This window comes from Staurois parvus, unplaced genomic scaffold, assembly GCF_062004578.1.
Source record: "Staurois parvus isolate SC_StPar_1 unplaced genomic scaffold, SC_StPar_1.0 ptg000562l, whole genome shotgun sequence".
Taxonomy (NCBI): domain Eukaryota; kingdom Metazoa; phylum Chordata; class Amphibia; order Anura; family Ranidae; genus Staurois; species Staurois parvus.
In genome coordinates, this window is record NW_028318358.1 from 291767 (window position 1) to 315561 (window position 23795).

Consider the following 23795-nt stretch of genomic DNA (forward strand, 5'->3'; position numbering starts at 1 on the left):
CTTACCAGATTACCAGTTAGGTTTATGTAATCAATAACAAGGTATAAAAACACAAAAAAATACAGTTATGTATTCACTAAAAATAATTAAATGCAAATTTAAAGCAGAACTCTGGGAAAATTAATTGTCCTCTTTTGCAGTGAGGCTGCTCCTGCACTGCAGGGGTTAGCTGCTCATTTATGTCTAGAGGGACCTGGTAATTCACTTCTAATTACTGGTCCCTGAAGCCTCTTTTACCCTAGACTCTGGTGGTCTAACGTCATCCGATGTCATCAAGACCAATGCAGGGCCCATAGGGACAGTCCACCACCAGAGCCTAGGGGAGCACCACTTGCCAGGGGACTGGAGAATCAGATAAGTAAAAGTGGTTTTCTTATCCCCTGGACAGAAACAAGCAACTAACCGAGGCTGTGTGCATTCAGCTTCACTGCAAGTGAGAAATTTTATTAATTACATTTTTGGGCTTTAAACACAGTGTAAGCTCCTGAAATGTTCCTTAAACCTTGGTGCCAGCGCCTCCCAGCCCTTTAAGGGTTTCAGAAGCCAGGAGACAGGCGGGGTTTTAGGGTCATGTGACCGCTGTGATTTGCTGTCACAGCGGTCAAATGATCGGGAAAGGTCCCGATCAGAAGAGGAGATCGGGACCTTTCTGTGAGCACCGGACATGTGTGCTGAGAGCACACAGGGCGCACGCTCTCAGCACATATTTTATTTTTAATTGTATGCAAATGTGCGGCCGCTCAGTGTCCAGGCCCAGACGCAGAGAAGCCGCACATTTGCATGCGCTCTGCGTGAAGAGGTTAATAATACCTTCAGCCTTCTGTAATATCCTTTACAGTAGCATTCAGACCAGGAGAGGAAGAAGTCAATCATGCTCTGCTGCAATGCACACGTGCTGATAGTTACATGCCTATAAGAAGGGGGACCTACTCAGTGTGCTGCTGCTCCCTCACTGTCCAATCAACAGGCTCAGGTATGTTCAACACTGTGCAGATGCTACATAGTTTGGCAGTGTGATGGATTTATAAAACTTGCTGTGCAGTATTACAATTCCTTTGGTACGCACGAGACAGTATCATGCATGTATTTCTAATGCGTATTTGGCTGCTTGACTGGAGTTTGGCTATTAGTAGCTATCTCTCCTCTAATTCATTGCTAATTGCTTATTACGTTGGAAAGAAAATTTGGATTTTTTTTTCAGACCTTCAAAAAAACTGCATTGCCCTTTAGTGTAATGATTGTGCAAACATAGCTGAGGTTCTTCCACTCTGGAATCAACTGAGCACAGTGCTGCATTGTTGGAGCCACATTCCAGGAAGCCAGGACTAGATTGCAGCTAGTGGGAAGTATCGTATGACATCATGCCGCATGAGTAACCAATGGGACACTCCCCATGCCTGGTACCTAAATAGATTCAAAGAGGTGATAGTATAGCTCTCATGGTATTCTGGTCATGAGATCTATTGGCTGTTTGATCCAGGTTATTCTTTTTCTTTGTTGTAAGACTCATGAAATCCGCAGTTTCCATAATCCTATATCTATGTTCTTTTCTTTATTTTTAGTACTGGTGAACCACTGATGACACTATTCATTTGATGTGCTGCCCCTGCAATGGCTCCTTACTGCAGTGCACAAAACAGAAAACTCAATGCAATGACATTTAATAAAAGATCATTCTACCCAAAGCTCATTTTTCAGTTACAGGTGGAAGCCAATGTTCTCCAAGGGAATCTGCTTTGATAGAATCATGGGAGCTGCTTTTGCTCAACTGTCCTCTCCACCTTGCTTTACTGCTTTGTCCATTATTGGTCCAGAATAGGCATGTGAAAAGGGTGTCCTAATACATAATATTCCCATGCATGTTCCAGCTTATTGACAGCCCTGAAGCCCATTAAAAAAATCAGCAAAGGCATTTCCCTTATTATTTATCTTAAAGATTCCTTGAGGATGCCCAACGACTGCTAAATTCTCCTTGGAATATAGTAACAGGATCCTGGTACTTTGTCCCTCTAACACAGAGGGGTTGATTTACTAAAACTGGAGAGTGCAAAATTTGGCGTAGCTGTGCATGGTAGCCAATCAGCTTCTAACGTCAGCTTGTTCAATTAAGCTTGGATGAAAAAATGGAAGCTGATTGGTTTCTATGCCGAGCTGCACTAGATTTTGCAATCTCCAATTTTAGTAACTCAACCCCAGAGCCTTTCTTCTCCTCCTCCTTGAAATGAATATAACAGGTGGATTGATCTGGGTATTCATGTGCTACAATCTCACCTCTGAGGTTTCACAAAGTGCTGGGTTAGTCAGCACAATAACATCTGCCCAAAAGTGCAATATCAGCTATGAGAGCACTGAACCTTTACGACCAACACGGCCACAATGTAATCCCTTGTGAGTGACTGATCCTGTAGAACCATAATACCTATGGGAATACCAGAGCACCCACATTATATAAAGCCAGATCCAGCCAAACTACCTCTTCTTTCACATCTTTAATTCCTCAAAGTAAATATGACTTAAATAATGCAATGAACCAAGCAAAGCTGTGGGTGCTGTCAAAGGAGGTTAGCAAATGTAATAAAATGAGTGGGTGAGCAATTTGGCCAGAATCCATGAGAAGACTTGGCAGCACAATTATCCTCTAAATGAAGATGACAGAGATTGGCTTAAACAGCTCTCATTGTAATTGGTTCTCTCCAGTCACACCCATGAGACCAGTTTCATCCAATCAAATGTGAAAAGGAAATGAATCGCCAGCGGCTCCATATGCCCCTTTAAGGGTTCTGAATATGCTAATTATCTCTCACCTAGAACTCCACATTTGTAGGTGTCAGCTAATGTAAAACGCTATTTTCAGGCGAAAAAATGAATTAAAAAGGCAGAATCATTGGGGGGAAGAGTTTAAACTGAATCATCTTGCTTTGTAACTACAAATAACAATATTATATGAAATCAAATCAAATGGAAATAATAAAAATACATTTTGGTTTAAGTAAGTATTAAACATTGGTGAACTGCTTGGCTCAGATTCAGTCTGATAATATGATAATACTGACCCATTCAACCAGCTATCACATGTGAGATCTACAGACTAAATAAGTCCTTTATTAGGACTGTCAGATGACTTCAATATTGATGAAAGTATTAAGTCAGAATAATAAGCTGCCAAATAAATAAAAAGTGTTGTCTCATGGAACATCCAACTGGAACATAAAATGCCATTTCTGACCCTCCCTTACAGCACTTAGAGCCCAAAAGGGAAAAGCATACAAACATAGATCCCATTCAGCAGGACCACCTGGCCAGTCCCAGCATCAGCTTGAAAACCAATTCCCAGCTTTAGCCTGCAATAGATAGAAAGCTCATTCATGGCATTCTTGTGATCACACTGCAGGCATTTTCCGCACTCTATGCATGTATAAAGATGCATGGTAAATGATGCTGAAATAAAGTACATAAAGTACATACCTACACATATACAAGCAAAAAAAAACTTTATAGATGACAGACGCATGCAATGATAGATAGAAAGATAGATAGATAGATAGATAGATAGATAGATAGATAGATAGATAGATAGGGAAGGGTGATCATTTGCATATTTAAAGCTAGCATCTTGTTAATCCAAGTGAGAGGTAGCAGATTTGTCAGCACAGGTACTCACTGATTGTTAAATGGATGAATACATAGATGTAGATGAGACAGGAAAAATCTACACAGGGAAAGCTGAAGGAAATCCCATGAGCTGACACACATGCAGAGCCCTGAGCCTGTCCAGGGTGTCCCTTAGCAGCAGCCATCCATAAGGCAGCCAGCCACTCTCTAGAGCCGTATGAACCTAGGAGACCTCCCTAGACCAGAAAACTTTTCTCCTGCAGCACAACCTCTCCAGACAACTTTTCAGCAGACTCAGGATAGGAGATCTACTTTTCCAAATTGGATTTTTTTTTTATTCTCTGCCTTGCTTCTCTCTAAATGGTGGTACTTTTTTTTCCCTTGACAGAGGAATGAAAGAGTGTAGGTGATGGGGAGGCAGGAGAGAGGGAAGGAGAGGGGAGGGTGAAAGGGGACAGAGAGTGGCAGGCTTAGGAAAGGGACCCTTCAGCAGAAGGAGGGGTCTGGTGGGATGGGGAGAGGGCAGAGAGGAGTGGAGGGGGCTCAGATTTCAGCACTGCTGGGGGCAGGGGAGGACTAAGATGTGGGCATATACGTTGACTTCAAGGCACTCAGGACTATAACTTCAGTACCTTGGCCCAGAGCAGTTAGTACTAAGTTCTGCTGGGGCCTGGTACTGGATTCTCCCTCTTTTCCCAAGAAATCGGCTGCATGAAGACAAGATAACTTTTTTTGGGGACAGCCAGCCTCCTCTCCTCCCCTCCTCTTCTTCACTTTCTTCCCACAAAGATTCTGCATGTCTAACATTTAGACATGTTCAGATTTGTGGATTCAAGGACACTAGTGCTGTTCGCAGCCACCCAAGTCATATTATTAGCGCTTGTAAGATGCCAAGAAGATATCCGTAAGTTCCAAACTTCATTTTAACTATGGAAACTTTTTTTTTAATTTCTGCTTGATATCAATGTCACTTTGATTTGTATTTTGCTAGAGGAATCGTGAGTTAGTTGTGGCATTTAAGGGTCATCCCTTTCCAGCAGGGAAGGGGTTAATGCTAGCGGGGCTTTAAATCGAGGCAGTTCATTGTGATTCCCGATGTAGTCAGTCATTGATGGTCATTAGAGAGCAAGTGCAGCAATGCAAGGTTGTGGCATCCTCTGGACTGACAGCATCCTGCAGCGCAGATCGTTCTGCTGCTCCATCGGGACACTGAGCTGCTGCTTTGTCTGGACGCTGCGCTGCTGCTGCCGCTGCATCACTGCACTGGGCTGCTGCTCTCTCTGAACCCTAGGCTGCTATCTCAGGCTAGAAAAACACTAGGAGGGGAATTCGGGGACAGCCAGAACCTGCAGCAGTTGTGCAAGGCAACCAACCCGCTTCTATCATTCATTTGAAAAGTTTAGCTGAGCAAGAAGAAGCTAGAAGCTGATTGGTTGGCATGCACAGCTACTCCACATTCTGTCTGCTCCAAGGTTGATAGTGCCCCTCTTGCTAAGGAACTCTGACACCCCAATGAACTGAATGATCCTTAAGAGTTGTGTAGTGCAAGTGTGAATGGTGACTTACCTGCTAGTGCATTATTATTATTATTATACAGGATTTATAGCGCCAACGGTTTGCTCAGCGCTTTACATTATAGTGGGAGACAATACAGTAACAATACAGTTCAATATATATTTTTTTTATTTTATTCTAGGTGCTTATATAGCGCTGTCAATTTATGCAGCACTTTATCTATTGTACATTTACATCAGTCCATATCCCTCAAGGGGTGTACAATCTAAAGTCCCTAACTTACATTCATACATATACATAGGGCCAATTTAGACAGGAGCCAATTAACCCACCAGCATATCTTTGGAGTGAATATAAGTTTTTTTTAAACTATTCCTAACATCCTTAAATTGTTTTCCAGTTAGATTAGAACCAACCTCCACTGTGAAGGAGCTGAAGAGTTATAAAAGAGACATTTAATGACAACTTGGCTGCTGAAATTCCAATGTTTCTACTGAGCCCTGCAAATTTCAGCTTTGATTGATAGTGAAAGCCTACAGCGATCAGCAACAGTACAGAGCCCAACATAGGCATTCAAGTTGCTGCTGATCGCAGGCTAGGCGTAGTGTGTGTGCTGAGTGCAGGAGCTGCATTCTTTCAGAAACTGATCCCTTTGCAGTTTGAAGGAACGCAAAAAAAAAGTTCCCAAGGAGCCTTGTGAATGTTAAAAAGCATTCCTGGGACACACATTGGATTCCCAAAGAATCCTAAAATATCTGCCCTTTGATACTAAGCCATTGTGTTGTGCTGGGAAGCAGAGCAGCATTTTGGGACTTAGTTCTAAGTGTGCCGTTACCCTTAGCAACCTATCGAACATTGGCAGCCAGTGAGCAGGTTAATGAAAGGTGAATGTTGATTGGTTGCTAGAGGATACTGCAGCATTGTTTTTGTACCCTGTTACTAAATTAAGCAAAAGTCATGAATTTATATAATATGCCATCAAATATTTCATTAACGTTTGGTCAGGTGTATTGTGTAATGCAGATAATTAAAACAAAAACCTTTTAATGACCATTAATAATTATATATACTTATATGCTCTTTATTTATCTCTATACAAAAATTACTTGAATATTTGTAAAACTGGCAAAAATTAGTGGAATATATGAGAAAACACCTGGCTACGGAAATAGTCTGGGCAATTCTAGATCAATGCTGGAAGCTTTATTTCTGAGCAGAAATGCTTTAACTTGCTTGGGCAGGTCCCCAATGGTAAGAAAAAAATTCTTTTACGAGCCTTTTAAGTCTTTGCATACTACAGATTGTAAAACCATTGCAGAGAGAGTATGGAAAAGGCATGTTGTCTTGACTATTTGCCACTTTTCGCTGGAAGCAGTCTCTTCTTCCATAAAGAAAGGTCTTTTTTTTTTTCTTTTCTTTTTTTTTAAGAAACTGACATCTGCAAAAAAAAAGAAATGTGTATAAAATCCTGCAGAAGCCAGCTACTAGGATTGTGGATTGGCTCCTCCAGGAAGTTCTGTAAAAACATATATATAGAGAGACACTTTTTGTTATATAGAAGTTGAATTCTGTTCATGTAAACTGCCCACATTCTTAAAATGTGTAGATGATGTCCAGGAATTGAGAAGGCAAAGCGCCTTCCGGGGAAGAGTAGCATTAGTTTGGTGTTCAGGTGAGTGAAGGCCCAATTGGGGTGGTGCATAGGATTCAGGGAAATGAACCTGTAAATTGGAAAACACATTCTTTATGTCATTAGCTATATTGATCAGGTCTGATTTGATACCCGGAATCCTTAGCATCTTAGGCATGTTTGAAGTGGGTTAGCCTTTAAGACATGTAAATGTGGTTTAAAGCTGGGATATGTGGACTTATTTGAAGACTCCAATTGACTATTGTGATGGTTTATTTGCACTACGAGGATTGGCAGCAATGGGTTCCAGATGGAGCTGAAATGCTGCCCATATTTATTTAAACTGGCCCCTGACAGTGAAATGTGAATTGAAACCTCTGTGTATTTTACAGAAAGGCCCATTCATTAAGGGTCCTCTGGGCTACCCAAGCCTAGGCATGGGACCTAAAGGGAGCTGCACTGAATATAATGAAGAGCAATTCATGGAGAACAATGCTCCCATCATATCCCCTTTGTCATTTTATAATGTATATTATTGTTTTATTATGTTTTCCTTTTTTCTGAAACTTATATAAATACGCTTCATATTTTGCCTTGTTTTACATCTTCTTACAGCAATTGCATATCTGTATCTAATGAACACATGCTATTTAATTATTACTTTATTTGCAGCTTTAATTGGATTTTTCTCATTTATAAGCAAATGTGAATTAAAGGCCTTACGGATACTATAGACACTTTTCTGAATGACCTTAAAGAAACTTGCTGTTATTAAGGATCTCCATAGTTCATGCTGTAATATTATATTACAACTTCCTATAATTCAGGCCAACAAATATTGCACTAGGGCATTCTCCTCCCTCTTACCCCAAGCAGCCCCTTTATAGTCTGAACTCAGGTCATCTTCCTCTGTCTGGTACAACACTGCCCCTCTCTGGTAAAATACAACATTACACCCATTTTTAATTCACCTGCTGCTGCTGCTATTGCAACTAATACAATATATTTTAAGCATTTTTAAAACTAATTGATAAAGAATTCTGCATAGGTATGAACATAATTTTTAAACAATCAATATGTTTATTCCATTCTCTAAATATGTCATATATGTATATATACATATGAACTTGTGTATATATATACACACGTATAAATGCTGCAATATATGACAGTTTTATTTGACTACTGTATTATATTTTTCCTTTTTTTTATCTCTGCCTCTGCTCTCCCTTCTGCTGCCTCTTCTTACACTTATAACCCCCTTCCCTTTACACCTTGGCACAGTGGATGTAGGGAGCTGCGTGCAGGATGGGCAAAGATATAGTGACAAAGATGTCTGGAAACCCGAACCCTGCCAAATCTGTGTATGTGACACTGGGACTATTCTATGCGATGAGATAATCTGCGAGGAAACTAAAGACTGCCCCAATGCTGAGATCCCCTTTGGAGAGTGCTGCCCCACCTGTCCAACTGAGCCGTCCACCACCAGTGGTCGTAATTTATTTATTTGTCTTCCATAAATAAATTACATGTTTATGCCCATGGATGGAATACCTTTCTCTAACAGACTGGGCATCCATGGGTACCATCTGCAATTAAAAAGGGCATCTTGTGCTTAGACTTCTGCCTTTACAATAGTAAAGTTCCAAGATTTACTAACCTATTTTTAACTTCACCACAAATGGAGAGGGTAAAATATATACATACATATACATTTATATATACACAACTCTGCACAAGAAAATCAAAGTTTGATGCTATTTAATTAAAGATTTTACTAGAGTAGGAACAGTACTCTAGAATAATGTGTCCTTTTTTTGCCTTCTGTTGAAACCACAGGTCTGTACTTCTGCGGTTTATTTTGGCAGCCAGACTGGAAGCACACAGAGCACAAAACCACGTGTAGCTAAAAATATGAAAGGCGCTTTAACCTATTCATGTCATTTGGTTTAAAAGGCAGAAGACATATAAGCAATGGGGACCCCTTTTTAATAGCTTACCTGCACAGCTAGCACTGTGATTGTAAACAGTAGTACCTATGATTACAAGCTCTTGTGATTAATGAGCTGTATCCTTGTGCTCATGTAGGATGTATAATTAGCAGTGCTATGTGCAGGTATAATTAACATCTGTGATCATAATAACCATTGTTTGTATTTCTTTGTAACTAATAATGTCCTCTTTAACTCTTGTTAACTGTTCATGTGAAAAATTGCAACTAACAGCCAGGTCAACTAACCCACTTTTATATTGTACCAAAAACAAAAGCTCTTTTCATTTTTCTTTATAATCTTGCACTGACCTGTGCCTCAGAGCTCTGCAAGTCAAAATCCACTTGGGATGGAAGTGTGTGATGGAACACTGGTTTAGTAGCGGAAGTCCTATGTCATGTGATTTAACACTTACCTTCTTCAAGTGAAGAAGGCCTTCATTTGTCTATGTTCTGATCTTTGTTTAATTGTAGTGTGTTGTGTTTCGTCATGTCTCAGTATAAATTACTTCATACTGATTTTTTCTTTTTTACTTTTCTTCCAATGAACAGGGCAAGGTGTACTAAAGGTAAATTAATTTTTACTTTATATATTGAGAGTAATGGGATAAACATTATAGAGGGCGAAGAGTATAGGAGTGGAGAATGATCCAGTGACTCAACATTTTAGGAATGTTATCAGAAAATTTAATATTAGAACTATAGCTGTTGCACAAATGCTGAACCAGAACCATGTTGTAATCCGCAAAAATAATTCATTGTTTTGAGATATGTCTTTGTTATATTAGATATGATATATGCTTAAGTAAAAAAGGGATATTTATGGTTACCCTATAGAGATATACCAACCCTACTGATATTTTGGTCCATTCTCATTTAATTAAAATTTTCTTGGTTGATCTTCTAGGGTCAGAAAGGTGAACCTGGTGACATTAAAGAGGTAAGTATTTTTTTTCTATAACAGAATAACATTTATTGCTGGTTTTATTTTTGGAGAAATAATACAAGGAACATTTCCTTTAATAAATTTAATACATTAATTTTTTTTGTACAGCTTTCAGGACCAAGAGGACCTCCAGGACCACAGGTATAATAAACCATTCCTAAAAGCCCAGATACAGAATTATAAGTATTTATTTCCTAGCTCTCATTTTATATTAATTTTATTAATAAATATATATTATTGTTTTTAATCAGGGGCCTTCTGGTGAACAAGGACCAAGAGGTGATCGTGGAGACAAGGGCGAAAAAGTAAGAAAATAGATGTATAGACCAAATGAAATAGATATCAATGACCAGATGAGAATAAGAGTTTAGATGTGTAGAAGCCCAGCAAACAGGTAGAAATTAGGTCCAATCTATATTTACTGCAGCTATTTTTAATGGTTAGTTGAGTGTTTTCATGTTTGTAATTGTGGCACTCTTAGTGAATTTAAACAATGCACCAGTCATGTGCGAATCAGAAGTAAGCCTTTATGAATGATAAAGACTTATACCCTTCGACAAAATGATTGACATTATGTCCATCCCATATGGTTAACCATCTTTGATAGCTTTGACGTCATGTATCTGTCTTGCTTTATGACCAATGCCAAGAGTATTCATCTTTCATAAAGGAGGAGGGAGGGAGAAGTAGTGTTATTTCAGTAGAGTAGGGCAAGGTGTAAGATACATGCTTTAGATAAATAAAATAATTTGTGAATGGTTACTATGAGCTACTATAATTTGCACCACCATTTACTTTTGTTTTAATGCTCTTTATATAGCTGCAAATGATTATTCCTTGTCTGTAAATAATACATCCAGCTAGTATATCTGTAACACAATATGTCCGTTATGTATATTGAAAATTGCAAACTGCTTATTTTTTGTGGCCTGAAAATAATGTGTCCATTTTATCTGTCACAAAGGGTGCTCCTGGACCCCGCGGAAGAGATGGCGAACCCGGTACTCCTGGAAATCCAGGACCCCCTGGCCCACCTGGACCTGCTGGACCCCCTGGCCTTGGCGGAGTAAGTAGGCTCAACTCTTACACCCAGCCTTTCACACAAAGCCACAAAGTTCACATCTCAGGGTCATATCAGCCTGGGACATTTGCTCTACATGGCTAAACCAACCTGAGAGTGCTGAAAGACTTCGCTGTTACAAAGTAGCTTGTAACAGTCACTCTTTGTAATCAGGCAGTTTGTTTGCATTCCTCTGACACAAAATATCTTCTCTGCCCAGAAAGTTTTTTTTTTCTTCTCTGACTGGACACTGTACAAGCAGATGATTGTCCAACTGCAGACAGAGAGACAGATGCCTCATCATTATCACCAATGTGAAAACCCTAATGCAGATCAAAGTCATGCACCTAGATTCCTACATTAGTAGGATTGTTGGCTTTCACTAATAACTACAATGGCATACTTCTGTTCAGTACAGCACATTTATTTTTCAACATTAATTTTCAGGTATTAAAAATGGTTAACAGACACCCTAAATATATCCATCAGTTTTTTTGCATGTCTATCAAAGTCTTTTGACTAGTGTAGCCAGCTGCATTTGTACTATACAGATGCATTACATATTAGAAATGAAAAAGCAGACAGTATTTATAATAGAAGTCATTCTAGAGCCTACAGTACAGCTGGGAAATGGTCTGTGGTAAAAGTGAAAAGCCTTTCAGTGTTTCCTCCTATATAAACTGTACTGGTATAAGTTCACCAGCCAAGAAAAACTTGCACTGTGTTCACTGATGTCATGGGAAAGTTAACATTTTTTATACTCTGTACCTGGAATCATTGGACAGTAAATTACAAAGTTGCCAGTCTGTTGCAACTAATAATATATGACAGATATGTCTACATAGCATAGCCCGTGGATGCTTTCTGTGAGCAGGATCAAGATGACAGCTGAAAGCTCACATCTTGATTAATAATTTGGCAGTGGCACTTCCCATGTTTTTACCCTCATAAGTTCCCTTCAAGTTGTTCTTAAATCACGAGATCTGAATGTTATCTTACCAAATACAGCTACATGTGTGCACTCCTATATCCAAGACTGGATTTATCTTTAAATTTATAGATCTATGCCTGTAGGTATCAGAGGCAGCTCTGTATAGTTACCGGGCAAATATTTTTTCACCCTCATTCAAAGAATTACAGTAATCTGATATAAATGTATGTACATACTCTGGGTTATTTACTAAAACTGCACGTGGCAAATCTTGGCTACCATGCCATGCACAGTTGCACCAGATTCTGATTGCACCAATTTTTAGTAAATCTCCCCCATTTTCACAATAATCTAAACCTGGGTATGGCCAGTAAAGCAAGAAAAAGTTCTATGTAGGGAGGTAAAGAGGTGGACCCAGCATAGGTGTATGGTTTTGGGAGTTTAAGGTTGTGTGCCTACATTCTCAGATGATGTAGGTTAGTGATGCTGGCCATATTAAGAAAAAAAATATGGATGTCTGGCTGCCAATCAGAACTTTATGATGATAAGGTTTCCATACTGCTAGCATTCCTTAACAGATGAGAATATTACTTAGCCCAATTTTCATGTCACCTCTTTATTTTATTGGGCATAGGAGTAACTGCAGGGCAAGAAAATCAATGGATTGACCAGCTTAGTATTTCTAACAATCAACCTGTGTAGAAGCCTCACCGCAGAACACATTAAAGTAGCCTATAACCTTTCTAGTTGTCATAGAACTACAAATGTCAGCACAGTTTTTGCCCAATCAAAGGGCATCATCTTGCTTAAATTAGTCCTAAATTGAAAAAGAGATGTACCAATGTATCTGTACTGTAAATCACATTTGAAATATGCAGTGTACACACTCACACACACACATGCACATCATTTACCATGTTTCAGGCTAATTCAGCAATGTATAAAAAGTAGTCACCTATAGCTAACAAACCAATTACTCTGAATGGAAATGTGATTGCTGTGGGTACGGCACAATGTACATAACTGCCCTGTTTCAATAATTAGGGCTGGCATAGGTATTAGCTATAATTATATAATTTTTAGTTACCTTTAGTAGGTAAAATATCTACTTAGCACATTAAAGTCACTGTTCAGACATGACTTGATAAAGGCTTATTGGCTGTGTGAAGTACTGGAAGTATAGAATGGTCAACACTTGACTCTAAGAACTTGAAGAATTAAAGTGTTTAAAGTATATCCAAAGCCAAAGTAGTGAAGTAGGGGAGGATTAAAGTCGCTGTCCGTTTTTTTTACCATCTGTGTCACATAAGAATTTTCCTTTCACTACCTGTCCTGTAGACTAAGGAAGTAAGAGGATATCATTCCAATGTGAGGGACAGTTGTCACTGGAACAAGTATTCTGATGGGAACATGTTCCCTCTATTACTGTTCTAGTGACAAGAATTTGGGTTTTGTCCCCACTTTTCTTTACTGTGACATAGATGATCAGGAAAATTAGATTAGGAATCTCCCGAACAGGGATACATACAGCAATAAAAACCTGACAGTACTTTATTTAAATCTACAAAAAAAAGAGATTTGTCTTTAGGTAAACTTTAAGGAAACTTTTCTTATGAGAAATGTGGAAGCTGACATTTCAGACTTTTTATTCCACAAATGCTAGTCGCCTGGCTGTCATGAAGACCATCTGCCTTCAATACTTTGATCCAGTAACTAAGAGATAGTGAATTAGGAGACATTACTCTGACCTTCCTAGTTTGCATCCTTGTTCTGGATCGTTGACTTTGAAATTATAAAAATGGGCAGTAAAACAGTCAGGCAATTAGCATTTTCAGAAGGTACTCGGCATTGGCAGCCTTCATGTTTCCCTTAGAACAGGGTTACTTTAAACAGCACAGTAAAGCCTAAACAAGACAGATAACAGGGCTGATTTACTAAAGGAGTGTCTTTTTTTTTTTACCAATCTTGGGAAGCTTCACTTTAATCATCCAATCACGTGCAAAGAAAATTAATATTTTGTTTTCTTCTGAACATCATTAGGTGTTCAAAGTGAAAAGTTCCTGGACTTAGTGAACAATTTTACTTTAATTAAACACAACCAAGGAGTTAAAAAATACTCCTCACTTTAGTCATCATCAGTTTTTCATATAATGTCCTCATTATAAGGGCTCATTCATACCAGATGTGTTCTCATTCCCAGCGCATAAACAATAGAAAGCAATGTTTTCCAATCAGACTAGTTCACACTATTGTTTTGCATTGTAATGTGCTGAAAAAAAAGTGGTGCAGGCTGCATTTTTATGCAATGTGATTCTGGAAAAAAATTAAAGGGGAAAAAAAAAAGCACCTGTAAAATACGCATTACAATGCATAAAACAAATGCCAATGTATGTAAGTGAACATGCATTAATACAAAGAAAATGTGTGGTGTGAGCAGGCCCTAACACAGATCTAAGGCTGGCCATACATTATATAATTATCTGGAGATTTTTGGTTTAGATTTACCAAAAACCATATAATAGGAGGACAAACCTAAACAACACTTTCAGTTGTATCCAATTAGGCAGGCCCTTGCACTACACAGTTGAAGGTAAATCTAAAGGAAATTGGGCAGAAAATTGGAAGATAATTGTATAATGTATGGCCAGCCTAAGACACATTGGGGTTTAATTACAAAAGCTGGTTCATTAAGAATCTGGTGCAGCTGAGCACGGTAGCAAATCAGCTTCTAACCTCAGCTTGTTCAATGAAGCTTTAGCAATACAACCTGGAAGTTGATTGGTTTCTATGCAGAACTGCTGTAACGCATGCACGCGCGCACGCGCACACACACACACTGGTCGGAGAGGCTGCCTACCATTTAGTGTTATTCATACAGGTCTGTATATGAGGCCTCATGTACACTGGACATTTTTTTTTCAGCTGCTCCTAGGGGCATCTGGCATTTTTGTGTTATGCCTTTGCATGTTATCCTATGTGTCCATGCACACATAGGCTTTTAGAGGAGTGTAGAGGCAGAGAAGTTTAGAGGCATTAAAAAAACCCACTGACGTGCATTCTTGATGCTTGTAAACATGCCTAAATGCGCGCAAATGCATGTAAACGCACCTAAATGCTAGGCACGTTTAGTGCTTGAGCATTAATTCAATTCAAATACACTATTCTGGCTATTGAAATTAATTAATGTGCAATCACTTGGCATGCCTAAATGCACCTAAATTCATTACACACTCTTACAAGCGTCAATCATTTTTTTTTCTGTAAAAAGCTGACAGGAGGAGAGGTTTCTAGGAGAGTTGGCAAAACGTCCAGTGTGCACGAGGCCTTATTAGAGGGTGAAAGTTCACTTGGTAACCATGCAGTGTGGCTTAAAGAGTATACTATGGCCAATTTGTTTAGTTTAACTTTTTTATTATGAGCTGAAGTTCTGTCATTATGTGCAGTCGCAGACAGGGGCGGACTGACCATTTGGAAACTCGGGCACTGCCCGAGGGCCCGGGGTCAGTAGGGGGGCCCATGAGATGCCCCTGGTACCTTTTTCATGGGCTTTTTTGAGTTTGGGCAAGGACACAGGGGCCCCATGATCCCCTATTGCCCGGGGGGCCCCATGCATTGTCAGTCCGCCCCTGGTCGCAGATGAACATGGAATCCAGGCTTGCTATGGCAAGACCTGTATGGAGACCTTCACCAATAGTTTAAAGAGCAAACCCAAGTCAGGGCAGAGGTACAGGAGAACTTTTGTCATCATCTTTATGCCATATAGTCCAGTTTAGGTGGGTATTACACAAGAATGAATGCACTCATTTACAAATCATTAGGCAATGATTTCTGCAGGAAAGCATATCTTCACGATAATGAAATAAAGGATAGAATGCCTACCTTTAAAGAATCCCTGTCACCTTGCCCATTCAGGACAAAATGAAAGGGTTTGTGTAAAGCCCACTACTATATTACCTTAAATTTACCTTTTCAGTGTGCACCATTGCTTTTCATTCCACAGGTGCCACTGCAAAATAACTGGTGCTATAGAATATTTGGGGGGTTCTGATCAGATCCAACAAATGGATATATTGGTGGCATGTGCATCAGAGGAAAGAGTTGGGGTTGAGCACTCGAGAGAGAGCATATGGTCTTCAGAGGTGGGCTCAATGCAGAACATGACACTTTAGCCTGAATAGGCAAGATAGCAGGGTTTCCTTTGGATTTGCCAGCATAGATCTTGACCTTTGTAGCTGTTCCCAAAAAACACAAGGACACACACTTCCATTGCTGACCTCTTTATTAATATTATTACACAGGATTTATATAGAGCCAACAGTTTGTGCAGTGCTTTACAAAATGAAGGTAGACATTACAGTTACAATACAATTTGGTACAAGAGGAAACAGAGGGCCATGCTTGTTGGAGCTTCTGAAAATGCTGGTTACCTGGCTGTCATGCTGATTCATTGAAGCTGATCCTCAGCAAATGCCTGTTTTCTAAAAATGCCTTATCATGCTCAGATGAACTAAGTCAACAGGAATTTGCTTTTCACACGATTGGTTAATTGAAATGAACATTCACTTTGTTCACACTTTATTGAGGGAAGATTCTAAAACTCATTAGTAAATAAGCCTCACTGGGGGGTTATTTACTAAAACTGGAGAGTGCATAATCTGGTGCAGCTCTGCATAGAAACCAATCAGCTTCCAGGGTATATTGCCAAAGCTTAATTGAACAAGCTGAAGTTAGAAGCTGATTGGCTATAATGCACAGTTACACCAACTACTGAGTGCTCTAGTTTTAGTCTATTCCTCACCCTCCTTCCATATCCCATACTTTTTATGTCTCTGACTATAGCATTCGGATCAGAAGTTCTGACTTCAGTCTGACTTCACTTGCTGCAGGCATGTTTCATGTTAATGATTCAGGAAGGAATAAAGTTTAGCATGGCAGCTTGGCAGCTAGAATTTTTAGAAGGAGGCAAGCAACTTCAGCTTCTATATATCTCCCAAGTCATGAACCTTGGGTAGCCTTCTAATGAGTTATTTATTGAAAAAGCATACGTTTTAAGAATTACAGACGTTCACAGCCCTCAAGTTACGAAGACCTGTCTAGGAAAGTAGATGTCACAGAGAAGCATTGAAAAAAGTCTAACATATGAGCCAATATCAGGATTTCTTATAAATTTTTATAATAGATTTTATATATTTAGTTATTTATTACAGGTACTTATATCACACCATCAGTTTACACAGTGCTTTACATATATATTGTACATTGACATCAGTCCCTGCCCTCAAGGGGTGTACAATCTAAGGTCCATAAACTCACATTCTTACACATACTAAGGCCAATTTAGACAGGAGCCAACTGACCTATCAGTATGTCTTTAGAGTGTGGGAGGAAACTGGAATACCTGGAGGAAACCCACACAGGCACAGGGAGAACATGCAAACTCCATGCAGGTAGTGCCGAGGTTGGGATTCAAACCGACATCCCTAGTGCTGCCAGGGGGAAGTGTTAACTATCGCCATCTTGGATTTGTGCTACATATGTAAATGTACAGTTGACAAACAACTTCTCTTTTAGATGTTGCAGTTCAAATAATGCAATGAATATTGGTGATGTAAACTCTAACCGGGACGTTTGTTTGTTTGTTGTAGCAGAACTTTGCTGCTCAGATGACAGGAGGCTTTGATGAGAAAGCTGGTGGTGCACAAATGGGTGTTATGCAAGGACCAATGGTAAGTATGTCTCCAGTACTTATTGCCTGTGCTCTGTGGCTAAATGGCTAGGGTGCTAAAGCTGGCCATACTTATAGAATGTTTATAGAAAGACTTTCATTCTTGAAACTTTTGTCAGATCTTCTAATGAGTAGTGGGGTCCAATCATCATTAGTTTTCGACCATAGTGTTTAAAAGATTTGAAGGAGCAGGATTAAAAATCTTTCTCAAAGATACAAAATTCTAACTGAATATGGTTTTTGTTTGGGAAAATCACAAATATCGTATGAACCTGTTAAATATATCTGAGACTACATTTAAATAGCAGGTCTGGATGACAATTTAAAGGCTTTTGAACAAAACAAGTTGACAATAATGGCAAGAAAGGATGTTTTTAGATTGTTCTGATGTGAATTCTCATATGAATGTTCGTATGCAATTCTTCTAGTGTATGACAAGCTTAGAACTAGAGAGAAGGAAATGCGCGGTTAGATAGAATTCTTATTTCAATTTTAATGGAATAAAAAGTGAAACCTTAATAGTTGCTGAGTTCCAAGCACTTGGGCACAACTCTACCTTTGTGCTCTTTTTATTTTTCCAATTTTAATATATTATCAGTGAACATATATTTTGACGTGAGGACTTTGTTTATATGATTTTCACATTTGTTTGCTGTCTCATATCTATCTTGTGTTGCATAGGCAAATTTGTTTATTCACTTTTTAGTGGCTGTCTATATATTCACCAAACACTCAGCATTCCTGTTCAGAATTATATAGGATGTAATCTCAGCCACACAAAGAGACTACTGATTATAATTATCCTGAGCAGACCATCTAGAGTAGAATTAGGCAACCTTAAAGAGGTGGAGATCTACCTGAACAACATGGAAAAAAATTAAAGATCATCAGGCACAGTGTCGCCTACTCACACCTGATTTAAATCTTTAATTGCTGTGCTATCATGTCCCAATCAAGTGCAATCATAGACTTAAATCAGGTGGTGAGGAGGCAATATATCGCCTCCTCACCACCTGTCAGTCACACTCGGATCGCTTTTTAGAGGAGCATTCAGAAGTTTTGGTGCTCTTTCAGAAAGTGCACCAAAACCGCAGGATATAATAGAAGTCTATGGCTAAGCGCAACAAACCAACAGGAAAGCTGTGGTATGGGTAAACCACAGCACATCAATTTGAAAGCAGCCCTATACTATTTCACCCAGTGTATTGCTTAACACTGACCTGAAGATCTCTTTTTTCCTGCTGCTGGCAACACTCTGGAGATTTTTAGCCAGAAAAAAAGGTGAAGTGCAGTTGGTGTCACTCCACATTGAACAGGAGCTGGCACTACAGAGGAGGTAACGGCTTATGTGGCTCTTGCTCCCTACTTAAGCTCTAATTTTACAAGCAGTCCATCTGCATTGCACTTTGTTTGATGCTCTGGGATGGTGGGTCAGCAAGCCCAGACCGTGATTTACCAGTCACCTGGAGACGAGCTATGGGTTGGTGACCCCTGAGTTAGAGGAACAGGAAAACACAAACACTGTTGATCTCTACTAAGTTGTAATGAGCAAATATAGACATTTTTTTTAAACATTCATAAACTTTATGTATAACAAGATATTCAAATTCCTATGCATGGATATTAACAAATCTAAAAAATACCTTTAATTATGTACTGTTATAATAAAGAAGTTATAATAAATGTTATAATAAAGAAGTTATAAAGAAGAATTATAAATACAAAGAAAAATTTATAATTATAGCATTGATGTACACTGTGGTGTTTTGTATGAACACAGCAAATAAAATGAACTTTGCACATTTAGGATAAATTAACATATCCACTAGATATCATGTGCACTTTGCTGCAGACACTTACCCTCCCCTACCGTTCATTGAAGCTCCATGCTTCACCATACCTGGAAGTGCATTGTAGTTCCGGGTATGGTGGAGCACGTATCTCACTGACGCTCCTCCCATGATGCAACGTTCAGCACCTGAGTGGTCCGTAGCCAGGCCAAGGCACTGCCAGGGGGATGAAGGAAAGGCCTTAACCCTGTGTAAGCTCCAATAGCTAGGCTAGGACACTGTCGTGGGGATGAGGGAAAAGCCTTAACCCTTTGTAAGCTCCAATAGCTAGGCTAGGACACTGTCATGGGGATGGGGGGGAAGCCTTAACCCTGTGTAAGCTCCAATAGCTAGGCCAGGGCACTGTCATGGGGATGGAGTAAAAGCCTTAAGCCTGCGTAAGCTCCAATAGCTAGGCCAGGACACTGTATTGGTTTGGGGGGAAAAGCCTTAACCCTGTGTAAGCTCCAATAGCTAGGCCAGGGTACTGTCATGGGGATGGAGGAAAGCCTTAAATGTGTAAGCTCCAATAACTAGACCAGGGCACTGTCATGGGGATGGGAGAAAAGCCTTAACCCTGTGTAAGCACCAATAGCTAGGCCAGGGTACTGTCATGGGGATGAGGGAAAAGCCTTAACCCCGTGTAAGCTCCAATAGCTAGGCTAGGACACTGTCATGGGGATGAGGGGAAAGCCTTAACCCTGTGTAAGCTCCAATAGCTAGGCCAGGGTACTGTCAAGGGGATGGAGGAAATGCCTTAAATGTGTAAGCTCCAATAGCTAGACCAGGGCACTGTCAAGGGGATGGGAAAAAAGCCTTAACCCTGTGTAAGCTCCAATAGCTAGGCCAGTGCACTGTCATTGGGATTAGGGGAAAAGCCTCAACCTTGTGTAAGCTCCAATAACTAGGCCATGGTACTGTCATTGGGTTTGAGGAAAGGCCTTAACCCTGTGTAACCTCCAACAGCTAGGTCAGGACACTGTCATGGGGGTGGAGGAAAGGCCTTAACCCTGTGTTAGCTTCAAGCCATTTCTTTGGGCTCTGGTGGCCATGCAGTAGAGGTGGAGGTGGAAGAGAAGCATGGGGAAAATGTCAATAGTGAAGGATGGGGGCTTAAAAAAAAAAGTTACATAGCCCATTCAAAAGCTTTTAAACAGCTTTTATTATCACATTTTATTTTTTTAGAACTGCTGTTGCTATATCATAAGTGCTACTTAGACAAGAAATGACTCCCCAATTACTTGAACTTATGGTAACACAGTAGCTGACATTGATTGCTTACTCCTTGTTTTAATTAAATGCATTTTCATTTTCTGTGAATAGACAGGGGCAGCACTTTACAATTACCACAATGTCTGCGGTGCCTCAACAAACAGCCAGACAAACTCGTCACAACTATACATCTACACAAATTAGACACAATTACCTTAATTATTTCCTTTTCTAACTAAGTCGTGCATAAAAAAATCAATAAAACAACCACAGACCTGCAAAGATAATGCAGAATTTGTTTGGAGCTGGACAGGGCTGCTCTTAAACATTCAGACATCGGCTGCTGCTTCATAGAATCCCCACTGAATTCCTCCAGGAAATGTCTACACTTTAGCCTTTCTTGGCAGGCAGTAAATGAAATCAAGAACTTGTAAACATGGCTGCTGTCCAGCCCAAAGCCTCTAAGAAGCTGTGCTAAATAAATATAGATGTGTTACTGAGTAAAAACAAAAAGCATACAGTTACATACCAGCACTGCAGTACAGAAGGCCATTGATTCCCTTTTTACATAAGGCTTCACTATCTAGGTTATAATTTAATCATGTTTTATTTATATCATAGGGCCCTATGGGACCTAGAGGACCCCCTGGACCACCAGGTACCTCTGTAAGTATTTATAGTATGTAAATGTCATCAATTTTTTTTTTCATATATCAGCTTACTAAATTCTTATTAATTCAATTTTATTTCATTTTTAGGGACCTCAAGGTTTCCAAGGAAATCCCGGTGAACCTGGAGAACCTGGTGCTGCTGTAAGTAATATATTTAATTAAAATAATCAGTTATTTACATACAAAGAGTATTAAAGTGTTTCTAGACCCAAGACCTAAAATATAATATATAGCAGGTTACCAGTCTTTAGATGTGGTGGATGCATTCATTTTACTTGTTTAAGGATTTTTTTTCTCTTTATATTTACCGGATGATCGTTCCAGGAACACACTTCTAATTTCACAGTCACAGCGCTCAGTCACTGTACTTTACAAAAAGTATCAATGCGACCCTAGGACAGGAAGGACAGGAAGTGTGTTAACACTACAAAACACTTCCCCTCTCATTATCTCCATAATGTAAGGGGGGGTTCTGTAGTTCACTGGTAACCTAGACAGGTCTGAGATAACAGGTCATTATCACACAGACAAACAAAACATGTCCAATGTTATATTTAACAGATCAAAAGGGAGAACATAGAAGTTTGTTAGGGTTTGTATATACAAAAATACATCCATAGCTACGTATTATAATACTGCCATACTTGAACAGCTCTTAATGTATTCCTCATTGTACTGACATCTGTGCTATGGTTTTACATTATCAGGCATTACAGACTGGGGAGAGGTCTTCTACTCCATACCCCACTCCCAGCACACACATACCCAGCATACACACATACCTTTATAACCAACACACACACCTCCATAACACACGTGTTGAGTATCAGGTCTTGGGGAAGATATATTCTGTTACTTTGTAATGACTAGGAACATGGTTGAAAGATATTCAGAACTAGGGCATTATTTTAAGGTCATTGTGCATGGATCATTAGGTGATTCATAAAATGTATCTTACTGTCAGACTGCATCTATATTTGATAAATTACACACTATTATTTTGTATTTCTTTACAAAATCTTCACCCAACATTAACTTTTTGTAAGCCATCAATTAAAACTCTTAGGAAAGAGCATCTGTTTGCCCAAAGTGTATAAGCATATGTATACTGCTTCTATCATTCTTTTGTGCATGCTAATGGAGTCTTATTACATCAATATGTAATAATCGTTAGTATAGTTATTTCAGTCACTGAACAAAGTGCTATTGATGACATTCATGATTGTAAGTGAAGCACACTTTCATGGCACATTTAAGTTATGGCTTCAGCATGACATCTGTATTGTATGGTCCAAATGGCAGACATATACTTTGGAGTGAAGTCTTTCAAATACTGTGAAGGATAATTATGGTGTGTGGGCTTTAAAGTGAGCCATGCACTGCCATATAACAGAATCTTTGGAAAGTTGTACGTTCCGTTTTGGAGTGAAGAGTGTAGTATCTGGGATTTCCACCAGCAGTATTATCATAGCTTGTGAGCAACTGGTACAAATGTAATAGGTAGACATGTTTAGGGATTGGAAAGTAAAGCTGTTCCAACTTGCAGACAGTAGAGGGAGCACTTCTGACCAACTTGACATGCCATTTAAAGTTTTGATTACATTATCTCAGACTCTTGTTTTGTTTATTGTTTAGGGCCCTATGGGTCCCCGTGGTCCTCCCGGCCCTTCTGGAAAGCCTGGTGATGATGTAAGTTTTGCAATTTTATGTTTTTGTTTTTCATGAATTCTAAAATATGTGTAATAACAGTGCCATGACACGTAAAGTTAGCATGCATGTAGATGCACTAGGCCTGTTTTAGAAAAGAATGTTCATTTTAAACATCTAGTCATGTGAAGGAAAATATTTTAATTGCCCTGCTCATAATTGGATGTTTAAAGTGAACATGGCTTCATGTCATTTTTAGTATATTAAACCCATTGGATATTTTTTTTACCTGATCAGAAGATGACCTGCAATATGTTTACCATTATATGGCAACACATGTAGCTTTTTGTCAATCAATTAGGCCATTGTAAGGCTAATCTATCAACAGTGTTCTTACGGCTACACATAGACATGGTTTAAAAAAAAATGATTTCTAACCAATAGTTCATTTGTCTGAAGCTGCCCACACATGTTGCAGTCTAGTTGTACAAGCTCTGTAAATTAGATTTTCTTTAAATATGTAGCTTGAGAACATGCCTAAACAAATTATTCAATTGGTATGCGAGACAGGCCCTAATACTTCATATCTGTTGGTAAATCTAATTGAGATTGCCCAAATAGACTTGAAATTGTCTCAATCAGCCTGAGAAAGATCATGTTTTGGGAGGTCTTTGACAGCTCTGGTAAGCACTGTCACCTGTCTATGGCTAGTCTGTGTCTTAGGTGGGAAAGACTCCTAAAGGTGGTCAATATCTGACTATACAGATGAGTGATAACCTTACTTGTCTGTTTATCCAATCAATATACAAGCATTTATTTGGTCTTCTTTATGACCTAGAGTCTAAAAGCTAAATATGAATAATTTGGGAAAGTTGGATTGATACCAAAATATCATAATCATAGTAAGAACAATGGTAATGGTATAGTAAGAACAACAAAATAAACTGTAATATTTTATGCTATTCTGTGTCATTAAGCTGGTGCATACAATTTTATAGAAACCATTACTATTGGAATTTTATCTATT

General features: G+C 39.1%; 1 protein-coding gene across 3 annotated transcripts in view; it reads left to right on the forward strand.

The window, feature by feature from the left end:
• Positions 1-4227: 4227 nt before the first annotated feature.
• COL2A1 (collagen type II alpha 1 chain) overlaps positions 4228-23795 on the forward strand; it is an 81586-nt gene continuing 62018 nt past the window's right edge. The window contains exons 1-11 of one of the 3 annotated variants that reach the window (XM_089691364.1): positions 4228-4516; positions 8042-8248; positions 9300-9316; positions 9655-9687; positions 9802-9834; positions 9945-9998; positions 10658-10759; positions 17330-17410; positions 21072-21116; positions 21209-21262; positions 22757-22810. In XM_089691364.1, the coding sequence (XP_089547490.1) occupies positions 4426-4516; positions 8042-8248; positions 9300-9316; positions 9655-9687; positions 9802-9834; positions 9945-9998; positions 10658-10759; positions 17330-17410; positions 21072-21116; positions 21209-21262; positions 22757-22810 (771 nt within the window). In that variant the 5' untranslated portion in view covers positions 4228-4425. The remainder of the gene's footprint in view (positions 4517-8041; positions 8249-9299; positions 9317-9654; positions 9688-9801; positions 9835-9944; positions 9999-10657; positions 10760-17329; positions 17411-21071; positions 21117-21208; positions 21263-22756; positions 22811-23795) is intronic. The other 2 variants (XM_089691365.1, XM_089691366.1) reach the window with 2 other exon arrangements.